Genomic DNA, 22115 nt, shown 5'->3' on the forward strand with positions numbered 1-22115 from the left:
TATATAAAATTGACATTTTTTCTATTGTAGATAACTCTCTTAGCTTTTCAATCAAACCCGAATTACTCAAAATGGTTAAGAATTGAGCTCTAAACGCTTTTTTTGAAAAAGATAGTACGCAGTCGCATTTTCCAAAATTTAAATGACCAAATGAAGAAGTGTTCTTCATTAACCCAAAATCTGATGAGCGCCCAATGAAGAACCTAGCGAACTGCTGGCCTAAGACGACGATGACGTGGTCACGCCAAATATTTTAATTGTTCGCCCATTTACGTTCCTTTGTTTGAGCTAGGCACGTTGACCCCCGGGTTGACTTGCATTGACTAGTGTTAACTCGACCGATTTTACTCGAATCCGACCTCCACCGAACGCCACGAGCCGCTATGTACAACATTTTTCCAATAGTCCTTCGGGTGAAAAATATTTTTATATATATATTATTTTGACACCTAAATCATTTTTATTGAAAAACGTAAAAACAATATTATACTCAAAATTCGTCATTTTTTTAACTGAGCATTGATATAGTGTTATAATTTGAAAATTTTGAGTCTTATGAAAAAGTTGCCTTTTAATTCACCCAAACGAGGTACTAACCCTAAGTTCCTGGGTTCGAGCCCTTCAGACGGTAAGTTCTGCGCCTGGTTAAATGATTAAGTGTGTTTGCGGGATACATACTTAATTCGTTTTCCCATTTTTTATTTTTTCCAAAAAAAAATAGACCAAAGCAAAGAGGGCTAGTTCGCGAATTAATTAATTATTTTAAATCCTCGAGCATAGTCTTCAAATATGATCATTATACTAGACCAAATACATTTATTTTAATTATTTGAGTGTAAAAATAGTGTCTATAGCCTGATGCATTTTAAACACGTACAAACTTTATTGTATGTTGATAGGAAATATCTCTTTATGCATAAGTTCTTGCTTGAAAAACCAAAAATAAATAAGTATTCTTTGATAGGGGTTGGAGGCATTCCCAAGGCTCTCTAGGAGCTAATGGTACTTTGTTTTTCTTAGTTTATCATGTGTGCTTGTGATCTTGTAGAAAAATTGGTTACAAGATGAGGGTTTCAAGGAGAGCAGTACGATGAAACAACCATAGTAAAGTATTTTATTAGGATTTACGGTTCAGTATTTCAAATCAATTAACTTTTATTTTCGCACATTAAAAATGTTTTGCAATCTATATTGAAAAGATAAAATAATATTCAATGATCATAAATTTGAAAATATTGCAAAGAAAGGGTGAAATCCATCAAAAACAATAAAGTTTTAGTTATGACAAATATTGAGGTATGTTATCGTAGCTATTATTCAAACAACAATAAAAAGATCATAATATTTTTTCTTGAAAATAGTAAAATTCTTTTATTTGATGATAAGGTTTGTTTAAAATGGTAAAATTTGTCTAAAAAACATGTTGATTTGACACGGCAGGGACAGGTGTGCGGAATTTTAACATCGTTCGAGACTTCTATCATATTTAATAAATTTTCATTTTATCATATGATAGAATTTTAAGACATAAATAATAAATTTAACACATGTATCCAACCTTTTACATAAAATTGATATTTTTCCCTAATTAAAATAGAAGAAGTATGCCCCTATGTGGGACCAATTCCTTGTATAAATTTTTAATTTGTTCTTCATAGTCTTAAAGCGTTTTATTATTAATAGAAAAAAATATGATTACCATTATTTATTAACAAAATTTCAAGAGAAAATGAATATGAATTTAAATTTAAAAGAGGTCACAAAAAATTGCGTATAGTCCCACGAACCCAAAATGTACCTTTCTTTACATCAATGCATTATTCATCAATAAATACCCAAACCAGCATAGAATACAAAAATAAATATCTAGAAATGATGGGTAGGGGCAAAAGCCGGGGCAGTTGCAACATCGAGACCGAAGGCAGAGGCAGAAGCCGGGCCAGGAGCAGATTCAATCGCGACTTGGCCTGCGCTTGAGCTCGATAGCTCCAGCATTGCCCTGTGAGGGTTTGTCCTCTGTTTCTCACACAAATCAGGTAGAAACACTCCTGCAAACCAAATTAAGACTAATTAATTACTTCATTTTATCATTTATTATTAAATTGTCATAAGTTTAATTATAATAATTACCTTCCCCGGCTGCCAAGTTAAAGTAAAGATCAACAATGTTGGGACAATTATAAAAACAGTCCTTGGAACAGAGCATAGAAGTAAACTGTGGCTCCAACAAAGCATCGGATGATATTCCAACGGTTTTCCGGTCAACTCCACAGGCTGCGATGCAAGATTGGGTCTCAATATGCTCGGCCATCATCGGAACCACCACCTCCGACGAGCTGCACTGGAATTCCATTTGACCGTCTCCGTTCTTGAAATTCTCCAACAAACATCTCTTCCCCGATGATGCTACTGAGAATGCGCACACATCTACTGGCAAAGTCTCGCATGTTATCTCACCTATATATCATCCAAACATACATTCATTAATTAGATACAAGATTAATTAGAAACTTAGGATACTTACCCATGATTCCTTGGAGGAAGATGGAGCAAGATAATAAAAGGATCATCGAAAATTTGCTTGAAGAAGCCATGATGATCCAGAGAGATGGATGTTGGAGAATTGAATGTGTTTAAACACCAAATACCTAGCTTTGTCTGGATGAATAATTTGGAGAGAAAGGAAAAGGGAGAATGTGTTTATATACAAGAATGGGTATTGGGTTTTAGACTTTGGACTTAGGGGTTGGAGGAGATGAAGAGAATGGGGGCATGATATTTTCCCACGTCTTCTAGTCGTGACTTGTTGTTCTGTTCTTTACTCCTTTAAATATTTTTTATTAGTTTGAAAGTATTATTCTATTACTTGTAACAATAATTATTTTGAAAAGAAATTTTGTTGTATGGTTTTTAAAATGTGAAACTTTTTATTTGTGTGAGATAAGCATGAAGATCAAGATTTTTTTTTTAAAAGTACAAGTTTGTCAAGATACCTATTTTGATTCACATTATGCATGTATCTTTGCTCTCAAATCATTCTCATAGTTGTTCTTAGTTTGCTTTATTTGCAGTCAGTTTTATTTACATTCTCTATTGGATTTGACAGTTTTTTTAGCTTGTACAATCAAGAAGATTTTGAGTCGATTGGACTAGATGATGTTTAAACACAATAAGGTCTCAACTTTCTACACTATATTCCCCCACTTTTGGAGTTTAACATATTTGATGTTTCAATTTTGTTTAGGGTTTGAATAAAACAAGAATTGAAAGGAGACACATTTACTATATAGATAACGTTTTTGAGAGTGTTGGGTATATGAGATCCCAGTTTAACTTTATAGACACTCATTTTTTTACTTTACAATTATATATTTTAAAAATATTTTCGAGATAAATTATATTTCTAATGTTCATATAAGTGCAAGATTAAAAATATAAGAAATTATTTCAAAAAATTGTGCCGTATTAATAAATTCCCAAAATAATTAAAATTTTGAACTATTTTAAATAATAAATAAAACTCGAGTATACAAATAAATAAATAAATAAATAAAGAGGCTAAATAATAGATTAATTAAATCAAATATATTTATTATTATTGTTAATCAATGGGTTTGTTTTTGCATAAATTAAAAAATCGGAGTGACTGAAATCTGGTCCTAAGGGTTGAACAATCGACATGACCACCACCAGCACCCAGCAACCAAGTCATGCATGGTAATTAAACTTAAGACAGGAATACCCAAACCCAACTTTAGGGTTGAGTTTCGAGTTAACCATTCTTCGAGGTTCTACTCAAAATGGGACTCAAAAGAGTTGATTTATGAGTTAGAATAATGACAGGGAGAGCGATGCTACAACTCCCCAACGACCCCCACGTGAAAAAAATAAATCACTATGAAAAAAAATTATCAGGTAAAAAATTAGAGAAATGTATAAATGTAAAAAAGTTAAAGAGAAAATCATGTTCGGAACATCTATCTTTTTCTCTCTCCATCTTATATGAATCCATATATATCTTTCTATCTCAATCAGCATTATACAACTTTTCCAATTTCTACGATTTTAGCAAGTTGATCGATTCAACTGTTGAGAAACGATCTAATCTAAACACGCAATAAAAGATGATATAAAGATAAAATGGTAAAGAAAAATAAAAACACAAGATATAACGAGGTTCGGCCAACAATGCCTACATCCTCGGGGAGTCGTCCATTCTATTGATATTCCATGGAATAATGGTCCAAGTAACCTATGTTACAATGTCTCTATTTATAAGAGTACATCAAAAACAAAAAACTAAACTACTACTCCTAAGCCCAATAAAGGTTTAAAGCCCAATTACAATATATAAACTCTAATTAAATATGAGCCCAAAACCCAACATCAACTTGCGAGTGAATACTGATTCTACACCCTAACGAGTTATTACAACTCGTGACTCATTTTCTTTGAGTTGAATCGTAAACTTGAACAAGTTCACGAGTTGACTCATGAGTTTGACAACATTGGCTTAGGGTAGTTGGTAAAGGACCAAGGCGCGGGTGGGTCGTAGTAACAGGCGCGGACCACCATGGTGGTGCGTGTCTTCTTCCTCAAGATGGTCTTCAAGCGACAATAGCAGGTGTCTCCTCTAGATTTTCATTTTTAGTCATTCAACTGCGAAATGAAGTCAACAACGAAACTCCTTGTAACGCAAGGTGACACCACACGATGGTCGTCATTCATTCGAGGAAGGCGTCGACGGACTCCCACTGAAAAACCGCGAGTGATCGAAACGATGAACAGGTCAAATATACCAAAATCTACACTTTTTTAAGATGAAATAATTCCTCAACTTTGTCCTAGTCTATCAGAACCATCCAAACCAAATTAAAAAAGCCCAATTTTAACTAAACCAAAATATTTTAATAATAAATAAATAAATAAACTTAGTAGTAATGGAGGGACAACATAGAATTTGAACCTAGATCATCCCATAACTCAATGACTAATGATAGAGAGCGCGGTGTTGGGTCAACTAAGAACATTGACTAGCTAGATTAAGGCGACCGATTTCACCCGAATCCGACCTCTACTGACCGCCACGAGCCGCCGTGTACGGCAGTTTTCCAGTGGCCCTTCGGGTGAAAAATAATTTCTTATATTTTCTCCTGACCCTAAAGTATTTTCCTATTATTATATTCAAAATTCGCATTTTTCGAGCTGAGAGTTGTTAAAGTGTTGTATTTTGAAAATTTTGAGTCTTATTAAAAAGTTGCATTTTAATTCATCCAAAATAGGTCAAAGGAGGGTTAGTATGAGGAAAAATAGGTCAAGGAGGGTTAGTTCGCGAATTAATTAATTATTTTAAAAAGCATAGTCTTCAAATATGATCATTATACTATACTTGAGTATATTTATTTTAATTATTTGAGTGTAAAAATAGAGTGTTTGCTCTATGTTGATAGCATTTCAATCATAAAATATCTCTTTATGTATAAGTTCTTGCTAGAAAAATGAAAAACTAGGTATTATTGGATATTTGGATAGGGGTTGGAGGATTTCCCAAGGCTCTCAAGGAGCTAAAGGTTCTTTCTTTTTCTTAGTTTACAAGATGAGGGTTTTAAGGTGAGCAGTAATATATACTCAGTAATATACACGATGAAACAACCATAGTAAAGTATTTGATTAAGATTTAGAATTCAATACTTAAAATCAATTAACTTTTATTTTCTCTCATTACAAATGTTTGCTATCTATATTAAAAAGATAAAATAGTATTCAATCATCATAAATTCGCGAAGATATGGTGATACCCATCAAAAACAATATATAATGTTTTAGTCATGACAAATATTCAAGTAAGTTATCATAGCTATTATTCAAACAACATTAATTAAAAACATCATGAACATGTTTACAATTTTTTTAAAGGTTGTCAATTCCATGTGGTTGAAGTCAAGAGGACACTGCAGAGTGCAAACACAGTTCTCTTTACTCAGCATTTCAAAAATAAAACATTGGAAATGATTTACAAATTTTCAAGTTTGTCCATATAAGGGAGAGACAACAAAAGTGGTCACGAAAGTTGAGAGGTGCGACGGTATGAGAGAAAAGAGGTTGCGATGACGGCGAAGATCATAAACTTGGGGAGCTCGCGTGAAGGCAAAGATCATAAGCTTAGAAAGGTCGCGTGATGGCGAAGTTTAGAAGTTGGGGGAGGTCGCAGTGACGGCTAAGATTAGAGCGGTAGGTAAAAGGTTAAATTAGGTATGCGCTGCCGTGAAGATTGGAAGAACAGGATGGTTAATTAAGGAAGGTATATATTTTAATTTTATTATTTGATGATAAAGTCGGTTTGAAATGATAAAATTTGTCTATAAAAAAACATGTGGATATAACATTGCAAGGACTTCTATGCGGAATTTTAATAGAGTTTGAGATTCTATGATGTTGAATAAATTTGACAATTGTATGCATAGATATAATTTTATGAGTAATAAATTTGACACTTTTATCCAATTTTTTACGTATGACATTTTCCATAATTATAATAGAAGAGGCATGCGGGACTAATCCCTTATATAGATTTTACCTTTTCTTCTTAGTCTTAAGCATTTTATTATTAACAGAAAAAAATATACTTAGCCTTATTTTTTAATAAAAATTCAAAACAGAAAATGAATATGAATTTATATTTAAAAGATGTCACCAAAAATTGCGTATAGCCTGTATAGGTATAGTTCCACGAACCCAAAATGTACCTTTCTTTACACCAATGCATTATTCATCAATAGATACCAAAACCAGCATAGAATACAAAAATAAATATCTAGAAATGATGGGCAGGGGCAAAAGCCGGGGCAGTTGCAACATCGAGACCGAAGGCAGAGGCAGAGGCCGGGCCAGGAGCGGATTCAATCGCGACTTGGCCTGCGCTCGAGCTCGATAGCTCCAGCATTGCCCTGTGAGGGTTTGTCCTCTGTTTCTCACACAAATCCGGTAGAAACACTCCTGCAAACCAAATTAATTACTTCATTTAATCATTTATTATTAAATTGTCATATGTTTAATTATAATAATTACCTTCCCCGGCTGCCAAGTTAAAGTAAAGATCAACAATGTTGGGACAATTATAAAAACAGTCCTTGGAACAGAGCATAGAAGTAAATTGTGGCTCCAACAAAGCGTCGGATGATATTCCGACGGTTTTTCGGTCAACTCCACAGGCTGCGATGCAAGATTGGGTCTCAATATGCTCGGCCATCATCGGAACCACCACCTCCGACGAACTACACTGAAATTCCATTTGACCGTCACCGTTCTTGAAATTCTCCAACAAACATCTTTTCCCCGATGATGCTACTGAAAATGCGCACACATCTACCGGCAAAGTCTCGCATATTATCTCACCTATGTATCATCCAAACATACATTCATTAATTAATTATATAGTGATCATAAAAAATTCAATTAGAAACTTAGGATACTTACCCATGATTCCTTGGAGAAAGATGGAGCAAGATAACAAAAGGATCATCAACAAGTTGCTTGAAGAAGCCATGATGATCCAAATTAAGAGATGGATGTTGGAGGATTGAATGTTTAAACACCAAATAGGAGCTTGGTTTGGATGAATAATTTGGAGAGAAATCAAATGAGAGGATGTGTATATATACAAGAATGGGCTTAGACTTTGGACTTTGGGGTTGGGGAGATATCGAAGAGAAAGGGTGCATGATATTTTCCCACGTCTTCTAGTCGTGAGTTGTTGTTCTCTACTTTACTCCTTCAAATAATTTTTTATTAGTTTGAAAAATATTGTTCTTTTATTTGTAATAATATTTATTTTGAAAAGAAAATTATGTTAATTAAGTTTATAAAAGTTAATTTTTTTATTTGTATAAAAGGTGAGCATTAAGATCAATTTTTTCTTTGAGAGAATAAGTTTGCCAACCTATACCTATTTTTTTATTTTTATGTAAACCTAAGGAAGATTTACCAATGGATATTAATCGGGATATATGTCGGTTGGCATTGCCCCTTTTTTTTTGTAAATCTCGCTTATTGAGAATGTTCATTTCAACCGATTTATGTTAAATACCAACTGGATATCCAATCGGTATATGTCTTGTTTTACTAGTGAAGAATAAAGTGTGAATACATTCTAATATTAGTCTATAAACATTACTTTGCCAAATAATAAAGGTAAAACAATTTTCATTAATCATTTAATTATGATATGAAACCTAAAACAAATAGTGTAGTACAAATCTTATTACATAATTTATGACGATGAAATCATATATCACAAGCCCATTTACAAACTATAAAAGTAAAAACTAAATATTATATAACAAATCACGAATATAAAACTCTCAAAACAGTATAAAGTATCCTACAACTTGGAAATTGAAATACTAGTAAACCGATAAATTATAAGACGTCTTCTTTATAAGGCATATTTAACTTACAAGTTCAAGAAGACTAATATCTTTTGTGCGAGAATTTGTAAAAACAATTCGAGAGCAAAAATCAACACCATAGTTTTCGTCTAAGAGGAAAATCTAAGATAACTAACTTGAATCATATGAAAAGTTGGTTCTTCTATTAAAAAAATTCTTAAGAGTTATCACTAAACAAAAGAGGAGTAATACTAAGAGCTTGTCTGATTTTGAGTCTTTTACTAGAAAATTCACATATTACTTTTATTTTATTTTCAATCATTCGATTCGTATACTCAATTAATTAATTAAAATAATAAAATATATTTTTAATATTTAAATTTGAAGTATAAGAAAACTTTATAATAAATGGATCTATTAAAATTAAAATAATTAATTTTTCATAAAACATTTTTTTATAAAAGATAAAACAAATAAAATTCCAAATAATCCAACATCAAATGTCAAACAAGCTAGATATGTCAAATGTGTAGTGCAATTACTTTTGCATTAAAAATTGTCTTTAGCATTTCCCCTATCATTAGTTCGGCAACCACATTTACATGTAACCGCTAAACATTGCAAATACCTTATTGCTTTACACCCATTTTTTCTGAAACTATAACTAACCATGATTAATATATATTTTTCATAAGATTTGCAATATATGTTTTATTAATAAATCTAATATTTTGCAATAGAAATTTATATATGATGAATCTATTTAAAATAAAAATATATTCAACTGTAATAACGTATAAAATTATGAACAACAATATGTTTCATAATAGCCATAACAAATATATGAAAATGAAGCAATAAAATTTACATTTTTCTTTAAAAAATATATTTAACAAATACTGCAATACCCACGCTATTTATATGAAAACGTACATTTAACAAAAACTGCATTGGCTTATAAAATTATGTTACGCAATACTTTTTGCAATAACATATTAAATTTCGTACTAAAATAATTTTCACAATATCTATATTTATAATTTGCATAATCAATTACAATTATATCTAAATTCGATTTGAATTATTATTGAGTTATTGAGCCTACACTTATAATAAACTCTATATTGTTAATTAGAGTTTATTGGGTTTTCTTTTTGGTTTGGACTTGTGCCTGACCAAAGTTATTTAGGTTTATTACCTGAATATTTACCCTATAAATATGTGATTATTAAGGTTTACATTGTTAAGACAAAATTTTAGAGAGATAAAGTGTGAGGCAAAAATCTATGTATTTCTTTTCTTCTTCATAGTGAAATCTGGTGGTGGCTGAAGTGGACGTAGCTCAATTTGAGTGAAGCACTATAAATCTGTGTCTTCTTGTGTTCTTCTTTCTTGCATTTTTACAGATTGTTTTAAACAGGTCGGATTTGGGAGATACAAATCCTAACAACTGGTATCAGAAGAGCTAGGCTAGATCTGAATATTGGAAACGATGGCAAGTGAGAACAGTTTAGGACATGGCATTGAAAGATTCGATGAGACAGATTATGCCTTCCGGAGAATGCAGATTAAAGATTATCTCTATGGAAAGAAGCTTCATGTTCCTTTGAGTGAGAAATCAGATAAGATGGATGAAGCTAAATGGAAACTCCTTGATAGACAAGTTTTTGGAGTTGTCTGATTGATGCTAGCCAAGACGGTTGCTCACAATGTAGCAAAGAAGAAGATCACCATTGTACAACAATGTACACTTAATGAGAAGACTCTTTACTTAAGAATGGTTGATGGTACTTCTATCACTACTCATTTGAATGAATTCAATACAATTGTGAATCAATTGTTATCGGTTGAGATTGATTTTGGGGATGAAGTTAGTGCCCTAATTTTGTTAGCATCTCTATCAAATAGTTAGGAACCTATGAGGGCAACAATTAATAATTCAGCTGGAAATGCTAAACTTAAATTTGTTGAAGTAAGAGATTGTATTCTTGCTGAATAGGTTCGTAAAATTGATTCTGGTGAAACATTCAAAGATTCTACTATGAATGTGGAAAACAGTGGTAGAGGTAATGATAGAAACTTCAACCGAAGTAAGAGCAGATCTATGTCACGGAGCAGGAGGAGTCAGTCCAAGTCTGGGCGGACATTTGAGTGTTGGAATTGTGATAAACATGGTCATTTAAAGAGGAACTGCAAAACAACAAAGAAAAACGGTAATGATAAAAATGATGCAGCCAACGTTGTTACAGAATCTGTCACTGATGCGTTACTTTTGTCTGTTGATAGCCCGATAGATTAATGGTTTTGGACTCATCAACGTCTTTCCACACCACTACTCACAAAGAATTAATGAAGAATTATGTGGCTGGAAACTGTGGGAAAGTATATCTTGCAGATAGTGAGCAATAGATATTGTTGACTTGGGGGACATCAAATTGAAGATGCCAAATGGTTCTGTTTGGAAGATTAATAAGGTGAGACACATTCTAGGTTTAATGCTGATTTATGTTACACAACTTGATGAAGAAGGTCACAATTTCATTTGTGGAAATGGTGCATGGAAGGTGACTAAAGGATCAATAGTTGTTGCTCGAGGTCACAAAACTAGAACGTTATACATGACTTCAACTTGCAGAGAAACAGTTGTTGCTGTAGTTGATGACTCGAAGAACAGTGAGTTGTGACATTGCAGGTTGGGGCATATGAGTGAAAAAGGGATGAAAATTCTTTTGAAGAATGGACAGATTCCAGAACTGAAGTGTGTTGAACATCAGTTATATGAAAACTGCATTCTTGGAAAATAGAAACGGGTGAGTTTCTGAAAGATTGTGAAGAATCTCAAGAAAGAAAGGCTAGAGTTGGTATACATTGATGTGTGGGGACCTGCACCTGTTTCTTCTATTGGCGGATCACAATACTACGTGACGTTTATAGATGATTCGATAAGAAAGGTATGGGTATATTTTATGAAGCATAAGTCTGAAGTATTTGCTATTTTCAAGAAATGGAAGACTTTGGTTGAAAATGAAACAAATCAGAAAGTTAAGTGCTTGAGATCTGACAACGGAGGTGAATATATCAATTCAGATTTCAAAGAGTATTGTGTTGTGAATGAGATTAGTATAGTAAAGATTGTTCCTCGAACGCCTCAAGAGAATGGAGTAGTTGAACGAATGAATCGAACATTGAACGAGCGTGCTAGAAGCATGAGATTGTATGCAGGGCAGCCTAAAACCTTCTGGGCAGAAGCTATAAATACTGTTGCCTACTTAATAAACAGGGAACCCTCTATTCCTCTTAAATTCAGAATTTCTGAAGAAGCCTGGAGCAATAAAAGGTAAACCTTTCTTATTTGAAAGTGTTTGGTTGTTTATCATATGTTCATATTAATGAATGTGATAGGAGCAAGCTTGATCCAAAGTCTAATAAAAAAATTCATTGGTTATGGTGATATCGAGTTTGATTATCGTTTCTGGGATAATCAAATTCGGAAGATCATTCGTAGCAGAAATGTTATCTTCAATGAACAGGTTCTCTACAAAGATTGTATTGGGAAGACATCATATGGTGATTCCAAGTTGGAAGAGACTGGCATAGTCGATTTGAGAGAATTTTCCGATGAATATATACCGACTGTCGAAGAAGAACAATGTGTTGTTGAAGATGAAATCGTTGAAAACGTGGCACTCTAGGTAAATTAGCAAACAAGGTTTAGGGGATATAAATGTCATCCACTTATTTCCATGTGACCATATATCTATCTAGAGAACCCAAGTAATACTCCATAAAGTCCTCAATGTAAAATTCGACGGGATCTTTAGCAAACTCCAGGTTATGTAGTTTGAACCTACATGCGAGCATACAATCAGCAATAGTAAAATTGTTCTTATATGTCTTTGGCTAAAGGGCAATTCGTTTTCTAAGAAGGAAGCAGTTGGCATCGATTTCTTGTACGATGGAAAAAAATTCAATACAATATGAACTATATACAATCTACCATACCATTTATAGTGAACAATTTCATGACTTCAATGGTTATGACCGTGTCACGAGCATGACTTCTCATGACGCGACCATACCATTTGTAATGAACAATTGCATGACTTCAATTGTATGGTCGCGTCACGAGCATGACTTCGCGTTACGATATTAACTTCTCGTGATGCGGCCATACCATTTTTAATGAACAATTGCATGACTACTATGGTATGGTCGCTTCACGACTGATCAATTATAATGAACAATATAAACCCAAACATACAACATCTTGGAGCCATTTTCTTTTTAGAAATCTATTAAAGAATACTGAGTTTGCAGGGCTAATATTGACATACTTTGTTTTACTTTTGGTCTCTAGAGTTTACAACCATGTATTCAATTCAGTTAGCAAATTCTCTTCAAATTTTAGAAGGGGATTTACCGTTAAAGGATCATTTGTCTTTATCTGTTTTTCCGAAGGGTTGGTGAACAAGTCATCATTCTTCGACTTCTTGTTTCTCTTTCGCCCAAATGTTATTGACGGAGGAGTCTTGTTTTTTTTAGATCATCCTCCTCATTCTCTTGCTTATGCTTCTACTTCTGTTTCTTCTCATTCTTTTGTTTCTACTCCTTCTTCTGCTTCTTTTGCTTCTCCTTCTCCTCCTTCTACTTTTCCTTTGTATCCTTCTCATTTTCCTTTTTTTCCTTCTTCTACTTCTCCTTCCTTCTTAAATTGGTCTTCATGTGTCGCACAAATTGGTTGAGCACCATTTCATCCTTCTCTACCTCCTCCGTCTCATTCTCATCTTCTTTGTCTTTCTCCTTCTTCTTATCCTTCCTATTCTCTACCTTGTCATCCTCCTTCTCCTTCTTCTTCACATGCTCCTCCTTCTCTTTCTTCGTCTCCTCCTCCTCCCCCTCCTTCCTCTCCCTTTTCTGCAATTCTTTTTCATTCTTCTCATGCACAATAAAATTTTTTTTTACGTCAATTAAAATATTGCTTCGCGTCAAGCTACCACACCATTCGTGTCACATTAGGCAACAACTTCAACATCACATGTAGTTTGGTTAATAATATGGCCATTTGGTTAACTATATTATGAGTCATCTAGATTCTCTTTAATAAGAATTATATCTTTTAATCTATGTGACATCCTCCTTTAGTTGATCACATTTACATCCAACATATGGTGCAGGTGGTGGACGTGCATGTGTAGGTGATAACGTCGCGGTGGGGACATAAGATGTTCTTGTGTTAGGACTACTAAGGGAATATAAATTATTAACTTTTTATGCTTATTTTTAAGGGGATATAAAGTATAAATTGTATAATATTATCTTATAAACTTAATTTAAGTTATTTTTATAAATGTTATTAAATAATATTAATTACAACTAGGAAGATTCCATACACGGATAAAAATATAAATAAAAAAATTAACGATATGTATTCAATGTTTAAATTTTTTAATAAATCACGAATAATATATTAAAATAAAAAATAGAACACTCTCATCCCATATTTTATTCATTTTGGTAAAACGACTTATCTTTTTACATATTTCATCACATATTTTTTCCGAATGAACCTTTTATCTCGTGACCTTACACTTTTATTTTGGTCAATCAAATATTTGAATCATGTTTTTTAATATCTATCATTGTGACCTCACACTTTAGTCAATTAAATATTTGATTCAAACTTTTTAACCACTTTCAATTGATATCTGCCTATTATCCCTCGACAAACCACATCACAATCACACTTTGGTCAATCAATTATTTGATTCATATTTTTTAACAACTTTCAATTGTAATTGCCCATTATCTTTCGAAAACCACATCACAATCACACTTGGTGAAAGAGTTGTACTTGTTGTGTTAGGTTGCAAGTTAGTGAACTTATATTGTTAAAATATTCCACATTTATTAAATTTGGTGTTAAATTTAAAATATAAATTCTTATTAACCTAGTTAGTTAAAAAGTTATATTTTTTAGTTAGGTTTCAAATTCGAAACATACTTATAGTATTTTAAATTTTATTTTTAATCGTTTTAAGTTTATGAACGAGTCAACCCAAAATCTGACCTAAGTATCCATTTATTCTCACATATATATTCAAATTAACCACGGCATTCGAACCGACAATCCAGACTTTTCGAAATTATGCTATCATATTATATATATATTTATTTTTTTATTTATTATTTTTTTTTCTAGATTGATGAATCAATTTATGTGTGCACATTAATGATTTAGCATGTCTTAATTTGATGAGTTGGAAAAAAAAGCTATACGTGCGACCATTCAAACACGTCTTGTTAAATATAATACGTGTTTCTTGCCTTTCATAAATTCCAAAGAAACTTCCAAAATAATTCGGACTATATTTATTTATTTATAAATATACTTTTCAACTAATAGAGCGTGTGGACTATGTTAATATATTTCTTTGATGCCAATAATTAACATCATCAACAACTTCCTCTTAATGTAGGAAAAAATAATAATATCTACCTCTTATATTCAAATGCACTCACTTATAAATATATATTATCAATTAACAAAATGTATGTCATGAAAAAAAATATTTTATTATTTTTTACAAATTAAAATAAATACAAGATGAATAGATATATAAGATGAATAAAAAAGAGTAAAGAAGGGAAAATCAAGCAACTAAGGTCTAAGTAACATATATTACTTTAATCTAGCCAAGGGCTACCTTGGTAAAAGTTGACTTAAGAGATCAAAATATCACGAGTTTGTTTTCATCTGAAAATGTATATATTATTTTATTTATTCAATCTGTTTGTATTATTTATTTATTTTTATCTATAAAAGGGTAAATTTATTTGTTTATTTAGATCTATTGAGAGAAACAAATAAATTAGAGCATAACTACCTTAATTAATTAAGATGGTAGAGCTAAAGTCACAAAAACATGATTAAATAAATTAGAGCATAACTACCTTAATTAATTAAGATGGTAGAGCTAAAGTCACAAAAACATGATTAACATAAAATCAATTAGAACCTTCTTGAGTTAACCTCTTTTTAGACCATTGAAATTAGAATTATATGAAAAATCTATTTTTTTTAGGGTGTAAGAAAAGAACAACGACTAGAAAGACGTGCGAAAATACCATGCACCCTCCTCTCTTTTCACTTCCCACAAGACCCACAACTCTCAAAGTCCAAAGTCTTAGCCCATTCTTGTAATATATACACATTCTCCCATTTCCTTTCTCTCCAAACTATTCATTCAAAACAAACTCCTATTTGGTGTTTAAACATCCATCTATCTTGATCATCAATCATCATGGCTTCTTCAAGCAAATTTTCAATGATCCTTTTATTATCTTGCTCCATCTTCCTCCAAGGAATCATGGGTAAGTATCCTAAGTTTCCAATTAATATTGTGATGATCACTATCTAATTAATTAATGTATGTTTGGATGATATATATTAATATATAGGTGAAATAATTTGCGACAATTTGCCGGTAGACGTGTGCGCATTTTCAATAGCATCATCGGGGAAGAGATGTTTGTTGGAGAATTTCAAGAACGGAGACGGTCAAATGGAATTCCAGTGCAGCTCGTCGGAGGTGGTGGTTCCGATGATGGCCGAGCATATTGAGACCCAATCTTGCATCGCAGCCTGTGGAGTTGACCGGAAAACCGTCGGAATATCATCCGACGCTTTGTTGGAGCCACAATTTACGTCTATGCTCTGTTCCAAGGACTGTTTTTATAATTGTCCCAACATTGTTGACCTTTACTTTAACTTGGCAGCCGGGGAAGGTAATTATTATAATTAAAATTTGTGACAATTTAATAATAAATGATTAAAATGAAGTAATTAATTAGTGTTAATTTGGTTTGCAGGAGTGTTTCTACCGGATTTGTGTGAGAAACAGAGGACACACCCTCACAGGGCAATGTTGGAGCTATCGAGCTCGAGTGCAGGCCAAGTCGCGATTGAATCTGCACCTAGCCCGGCCTCTGTCTCTGCCTCTGGTATCGATATGGCTTTTGCCCCTGCTTTTGCCCCGGCCCCTCATTTCTTTTAAGAGATATTTATATTTGAATAATTCATTGTTGTAATGAAAGTTATATTTTGGGTTCTTGGGACTATGGCAATTTTTTTTGTGACATCTAATAAATATAAATTCATATTCATTTTCTGTTAAATTTTTATTAATAAATTATTTTGTGCTAAGAATAAAAAATTTAAGACTAAAAAGCGTTGAAAAGCCTTTCCTTAATGAAAAATTGGGTCCCAAAGACCTCTAGGCCTATTTTAATTTACGATCGCACCCATGTGGGTCCTATCCTCTTACATGGATCAATGACATATATGTAGATTATTTTTTTTTTGGGTTTGATTTTAGGTTTGGAAACCTAATAAATTTATGTTTAATTAAGTTTTATCTTTAAATGTTATCAAATTAAATTAGGATACATACCAAAAAAAAATATATATGTTTCTGAAAAGGATTATTCACTACTTTCATTAAAATTTAAATTAAGACTCAAACTCAAAACTTTTGAATAAATGTACATGTTTAATTAAATTATATATCTTAAAATATTATCGTTTTCAGATTTTTATTTTGATAATGCAAACTCATTCTTATATATATTTCCAAACAAGTTCAATCATTTATATCATCTCACATGTTAATACAAATTTAATATTTTTTTTAAAATCTAAAACTTTTTACCCATAAACAAAGAAAAACATATTAAACCATAGTTTGATAATATGTGTATTTATTTATTTTGGTAGAAATTGGAATAATCCCAAATTTATGGTTTCAATTTCACTTATAACGATTTTAATGAGATTGATAATTTTAAGGGGGTTAGTTTGAGAACTCCATAACATAATTTTTCACTTCAACTTAAAAGATATTTTAATAAGAATTGAAAAGTAATTTTTTATTCTTTTGAATATATTTTTTTAAAACTTCAATTATTAAATACTTAGTATGATACTCATTTGTTTCCTAAATCAATAGAAATTTTCTCTTCTTCTTTTAGTTATCAAAGAATGAAAACATCCTTTATGTTTTTAGTGTGAGTTTTGAGTGAAATGTTTACTTAAAACTAAACTATTCAATTATTTATCTTTTCAATCGGAATTCAAATAATTAAAAACTCAACAAATTTAATCTTTATCAAATAATTTTTTAATAAAAATGGATGGAATAAAACTAATTTCATTACTTAAATAAAAATGAAAATTTGAACAAATGAAATTCACACTAAATTCAAATTTGAATTAATGGTGAATTTAATATAAATAAAATTCACACCGAATTCAAATATGAATTAATGTGAAATTTAATCCAAATAAAAATGAATTTGTTAATGTTATAATTAACATTAATGTCTTGAATGATGCAATTAACAAATGATGTTGTAACGCCAAAAATCGACCTTTCCCGAAAAGGGTTTTCGTTACTCGATGGTCGTGCACCATAAATCACCTTTCTCTTGAGTCTCGAGTGAGACTTGGAACTTAAATGATAGGCTTGACTATAGTGTATTTAAATAATATCGATTTAAACTAGATTTACTTTTTTAGAGTCCTCACACAATTTAATACTCGAGAAGTTATGAAAGGAAAATATTTTGCGTGTTCAAATGTATTTTAAAGATTTTGTTCTTGGTTCTGTGCTTGATTACACGTGAGAAAGAGCTCCCACACTATGTCTCACGTGTCTGCCACATTACAATCTTTATTTTAAAAAATTGGTCATTTAAAAAAAATAATATTATACACCTTATTTATTTATCCAATTTTAGGGATGTGTCTAAAGATATATCTAAATCTAAATATGTGTCTAGTTTTTTTGTATTATTTGGTTCTTAGAGCATGTGTCTATGTCACTATCACGAGTCATAAATCTAAAAAAAAATGTAAGTTCCTGTAAATGAGTAGCGAAGCTCAAAGAATGGTACCGAGATCTTTCCTTGTATCAGAATCCAATCGCCCTTTCCATGTCTAATTTGAGATATCCTCCCCCCAAACCTTTCTGAGTCTATTATCTAAAAGTCAGGGCCTCCCCCTCTCTTATGTTTTTCTCCTCTCCAAATCCGGCCTCTCTCCCTCTGTCGATGCTCCTCTTCCTCTCCTCTTTTGAATGGTTCATCGACCCCCTTTATCTAGACGTTTCCTCATGCAGTGCCTCGTGATCCTCACGTCCGTCCTCATTGGCGCCCGTGTTGATTTGATTTCGTCCAGCGATTTAGAGTTTACATATCTTCCCAAAGGAGCTCCTGCTTAGGTTGATATATATAGGGCGTCGGGAGAGAAAAAGTGGATTTCTCACGAAGAAGAGGAAAGGTCGCGAGGAACGCGTGCTGTTGGCCTGCTTATGGGCGTTTTAGAGTTTCCACAAAGGAGCTCCTACCATTCTTCTTTTTCTTCTGGATCCGACAGGAAAGAAGAAGAAAATGGGTCTGGACTTACTGTCGGGGAAGAAGGAAAGAAAAGCTAGGTGTTGTTTGTAATTATTATTTTTGGGAGTCCATTGTTTAGTTTGCCTGGTTCTGTTTGACTTGACATTGTGTATTTTTTTCTTCAATCTTCAATCTACAAAAACAAACATAAACCTACAACAAAGTTAAATAGATAAAAATTCATTTTAAAATATTTAATATCATCATTCATTTGTCCATTATTATTACTATTATTATTTTTTTAAATAAATAAATCCAATTAATTATAAATATATGGTGGAAAATGTTCGGTGTACAAATATTAATTGCTATTGTAACTACATACTTATTGTTATTAAGTCCTAGCATTTGAAATTATGTAACTTGCATTCTTCTAATGAAGATCAAAGCTAACCATTGAATTAATGGCATTGAATTAATGGCATTGAATTAATGGAGTAGTGGCTGTTAGATTAAAAAAATTGATAAATGATTTTAGGGTTTAACTTCTAGCTATATATATATATATATATATTGTCTCACTCTAATTTTTTTCAATATATAATCTTATCATTTCTTATTCTAAAATTCCAAAAGTTCTTTCCCTATCTTTGTGAGTGTTCTTCGAGTTCTTGACTCGACTATTTATGTTGAAACTCAGTGATCAAATAAAGTACTTTGTCTAGTATGTTGTGTAGTAGTTCTAGTTCTGAATCACTACAAGATTCGTTGTATCATAGAAAGCAACAATCTACAATAAACTCCAGTACTACAAGGGAGACGATAAAATTGTTTTAAGAGAAATGTGTCTAACAATGACTCGAATCAACCTTGTATTCCAGTGATTTCGTTTTTCTTCATTGTATTTAATTAACTTCTTTGTAACATTATTATATTTATATATTTCTATATTTTTTTAATTTTGAAGACAAAATACTAAAAATCTTAAAACATTTCTAGTGTGTTAAGTTATATAGTAACTTGCGCCATCAAAAATCTTTGTATTTGATATTTCAGAAATACGAGTTGTGATGTTACCAAAGATATGATGAATGATGTTTCAAGGATGAAGTTGTTTCTGAATTTTCAAATAATGTATCATAATTACTCAAAATAGTGTATGTTTTTATTTCACTCCCAAATGTTCATTATACTTTTGCTATATTCCGGAATTGATGAAAAACATCTCATTTAAAAAAAAATAATGTCACAATTTTACTTATATATTAATTCACCAACCTTGCACAAATAAAAAAGTTTCACTTTTTACAAACTTAACATAGTTTATTCTTTTCAAAATAAATATTATTACAAATAAAAGGAAAATATTTTTCAAACTAATTAAAAAATATTTAAAGGAGTAAAGAAGAGAACAACAAGTCACGACTAGAAGACGTGGGAAAATATCATGCACGCACCCTTTCTCTTCATCTCCTCCAACCCCAAAATCCAAAGTCTAAACCCAATACCCATTCTTGTAGTTGTATATAAACACATTCTCCCCTTTCCTTTCTCTCCAAATTATTCATCCAAACCAAGCTCCCCTATTTGGTGTTTAAACATCAATATATTCTCCAACATCCATCTCTCTGGATCATCATGGCTTCTTCAAGCAACTTGTTGATGATCCTTTTATTATCTTGCTCCATCTTTCTCCAAGGAATCATGGGTAAGTATCCTAAGTTTCTAATTAATCTTGTATCTAATTAATTTATGATCACTATCTAATTAATTAATGAATGTATGTTTGGATGATACATAGGTGAGATAATATGCGAGACTTTGCCGGTAGATGTGTGCGCATTCTCAGTAGCATCATCGGGGAAGAGATGTTTGTTGGAGAATTTCAAGAACGGAGACGGTCAAATGGAATTCCAGTGCAGCTCGTCGGAGGTGGTGGTTCCGATGATGGCCGAGCATATTGAGACCCAATCTTGCATCGCAGCTTGTGGAGTTGACAGGAAAACCGTCGGAATATCATCCGACGCTTTGTTGGAGCCACAATTTACGTCTATGCTCTGTTCCAAGGACTGTTTTTATAATTGTCCCAACATTGTTGATCTTTACTTTAACTTGGCAGCCGGGGAAGGTAATTATTAAAATTAAACATATGACAATTTAATAATAAATGAAGTAATTAATTAGTCTTAATTATGTTTGTAGGAGTGTTTCTACCTGATTTGTGTGAGAAACAGAGGACAAACCCTCACAGGGCAATGTTGGAGCTATCGAGCTCGAGCGCAGGCCAAGTCGCGATTGAATCTGCCCCTGGCCCGGCCTCTGCCACTGCATCTGGTCTAGATATGGCTTCTGCCCCGGCTTTTGCCCCTGTCCCTCATTTCTTTTAAGAGATATTTACATTTGTTTTGTATTCTATGGTGGTTTTTGTTTGTGTTGATGAATAATTCATTCTTGTAAGGAAAGGTACATTTTGGGTTCGTGGGACTAATACTATGGCATTTGTTTGAGACATCTTTTAAATATAAATTTATAGATGATCGCGGGTTGAAGAAACTTAAATTGAGTCAAATTACATTGGTTATATTTAATTAAAACTTACACCGGATCCTAAATGCGACAAATTGAATATATTAGATATTAAGATGATTTGTCAATTATTTAGATTTTTTTTTTAAAATGCTTAAGTCATTAATTAAAAAGATCCGAAAAAGGTAAAAAGAGTACAAGAGCTGAAATTGAGCTTACAACAGTTAGCTCAAAGTCAACACACAACGGGCATAAGGAATCCACAGTTGACCTAAAAACGCACACGGACATTAAATCATAGTGCAAAAGTGAATAAGGAATGAAACTAACAATCAATCAACTAAAACAAGACGATAGAGGTTGATTTCATCGGACTCGTCTCTCTTGTCTTTGCTCTTGTTCTTTCTTTTCTTCTTTCTTGTCACCCTTATGTCTTTTGGGGATATATTTCCGGATAGAGTCCCGACTTCTTCGTCTTTGCTAGTTTTTCTTGTCACTTTTTTTTTGGACTTAAGTTTGGAGTTGAGCGTATGAGTTGTTTCCCTTAAGGTGGTTTCTTTGACAACGTTGCGACTTTCTTTGGTTTCGGAGCTCATGGTTTTTGATATGTTTTGGTTTTCACTATCATCCATGTTGACGTCGGGCTTTTCGAACCTAAATAGTGGGAAAAGGGTCTCGGTTTCAGGCTCGGTGAGATCGGGATCAGTTTGGTTCTCGTTCACGTGTTCATTGTGGTTTTCATTTGTTTTGAGGATTTCGATATAGGATTTCTTAACCACCTTGAGATTCTCTTGTTCGGAGTGGCCACGG

At 32.3% G+C, this 22115-nt stretch overlaps 4 protein-coding genes across 4 annotated transcripts; 2 read left to right on the plus strand and 2 right to left on the minus strand.

The window, feature by feature from the left end:
• Positions 1-1848: 1848 nt before the first annotated feature.
• Positions 1849-2528, minus strand: LOC124938941. The gene is made up of 3 exons (XM_047479462.1): positions 2525-2528; positions 2131-2457; positions 1849-2048 (listed from the first exon to the last, which is right to left on the minus strand). The coding sequence occupies exons 1-3, from the start codon at positions 2526-2528 to the stop codon at positions 1867-1869; spliced, it is 513 nt and encodes a 170-aa protein (XP_047335418.1). The 3' UTR covers positions 1849-1866.
• A 4268-nt stretch (positions 2529-6796) lies between these two features.
• Positions 6797-7480, minus strand: LOC124938942. Its single transcript, XM_047479463.1, has 3 exons — positions 7477-7480; positions 7069-7395; positions 6797-6996 (listed from the first exon to the last, which is right to left on the minus strand). The coding sequence occupies exons 1-3, from the start codon at positions 7478-7480 to the stop codon at positions 6815-6817; spliced, it is 513 nt and encodes a 170-aa protein (XP_047335419.1). The 3' UTR covers positions 6797-6814.
• An 8145-nt stretch (positions 7481-15625) lies between these two features.
• Positions 15626-16556, plus strand: LOC124940588. The gene is made up of 3 exons (XM_047481114.1): positions 15626-15758; positions 15846-16172; positions 16257-16556. The coding sequence occupies exons 1-3, from the start codon at positions 15689-15691 to the stop codon at positions 16439-16441; spliced, it is 582 nt and encodes a 193-aa protein (XP_047337070.1). The 5' UTR covers positions 15626-15688; the 3' UTR covers positions 16442-16556.
• Positions 16557-20483: 3927 nt separating this feature from the next.
• Positions 20484-21218, plus strand: LOC124938943. Its single transcript, XM_047479464.1, has 3 exons — positions 20484-20487; positions 20581-20907; positions 20982-21218. Exons 1-3 carry the CDS (start codon positions 20484-20486, stop codon positions 21164-21166), a joined length of 516 nt encoding a protein of 171 aa, XP_047335420.1. The 3' UTR covers positions 21167-21218.
• Positions 21219-22115: the final 897 nt, after the last annotated feature.

This window comes from Impatiens glandulifera, chromosome 5, assembly GCF_907164915.1.
Source record: "Impatiens glandulifera chromosome 5, dImpGla2.1, whole genome shotgun sequence".
Classification (NCBI taxonomy): Eukaryota; Viridiplantae; Streptophyta; class Magnoliopsida; order Ericales; family Balsaminaceae; genus Impatiens; species Impatiens glandulifera.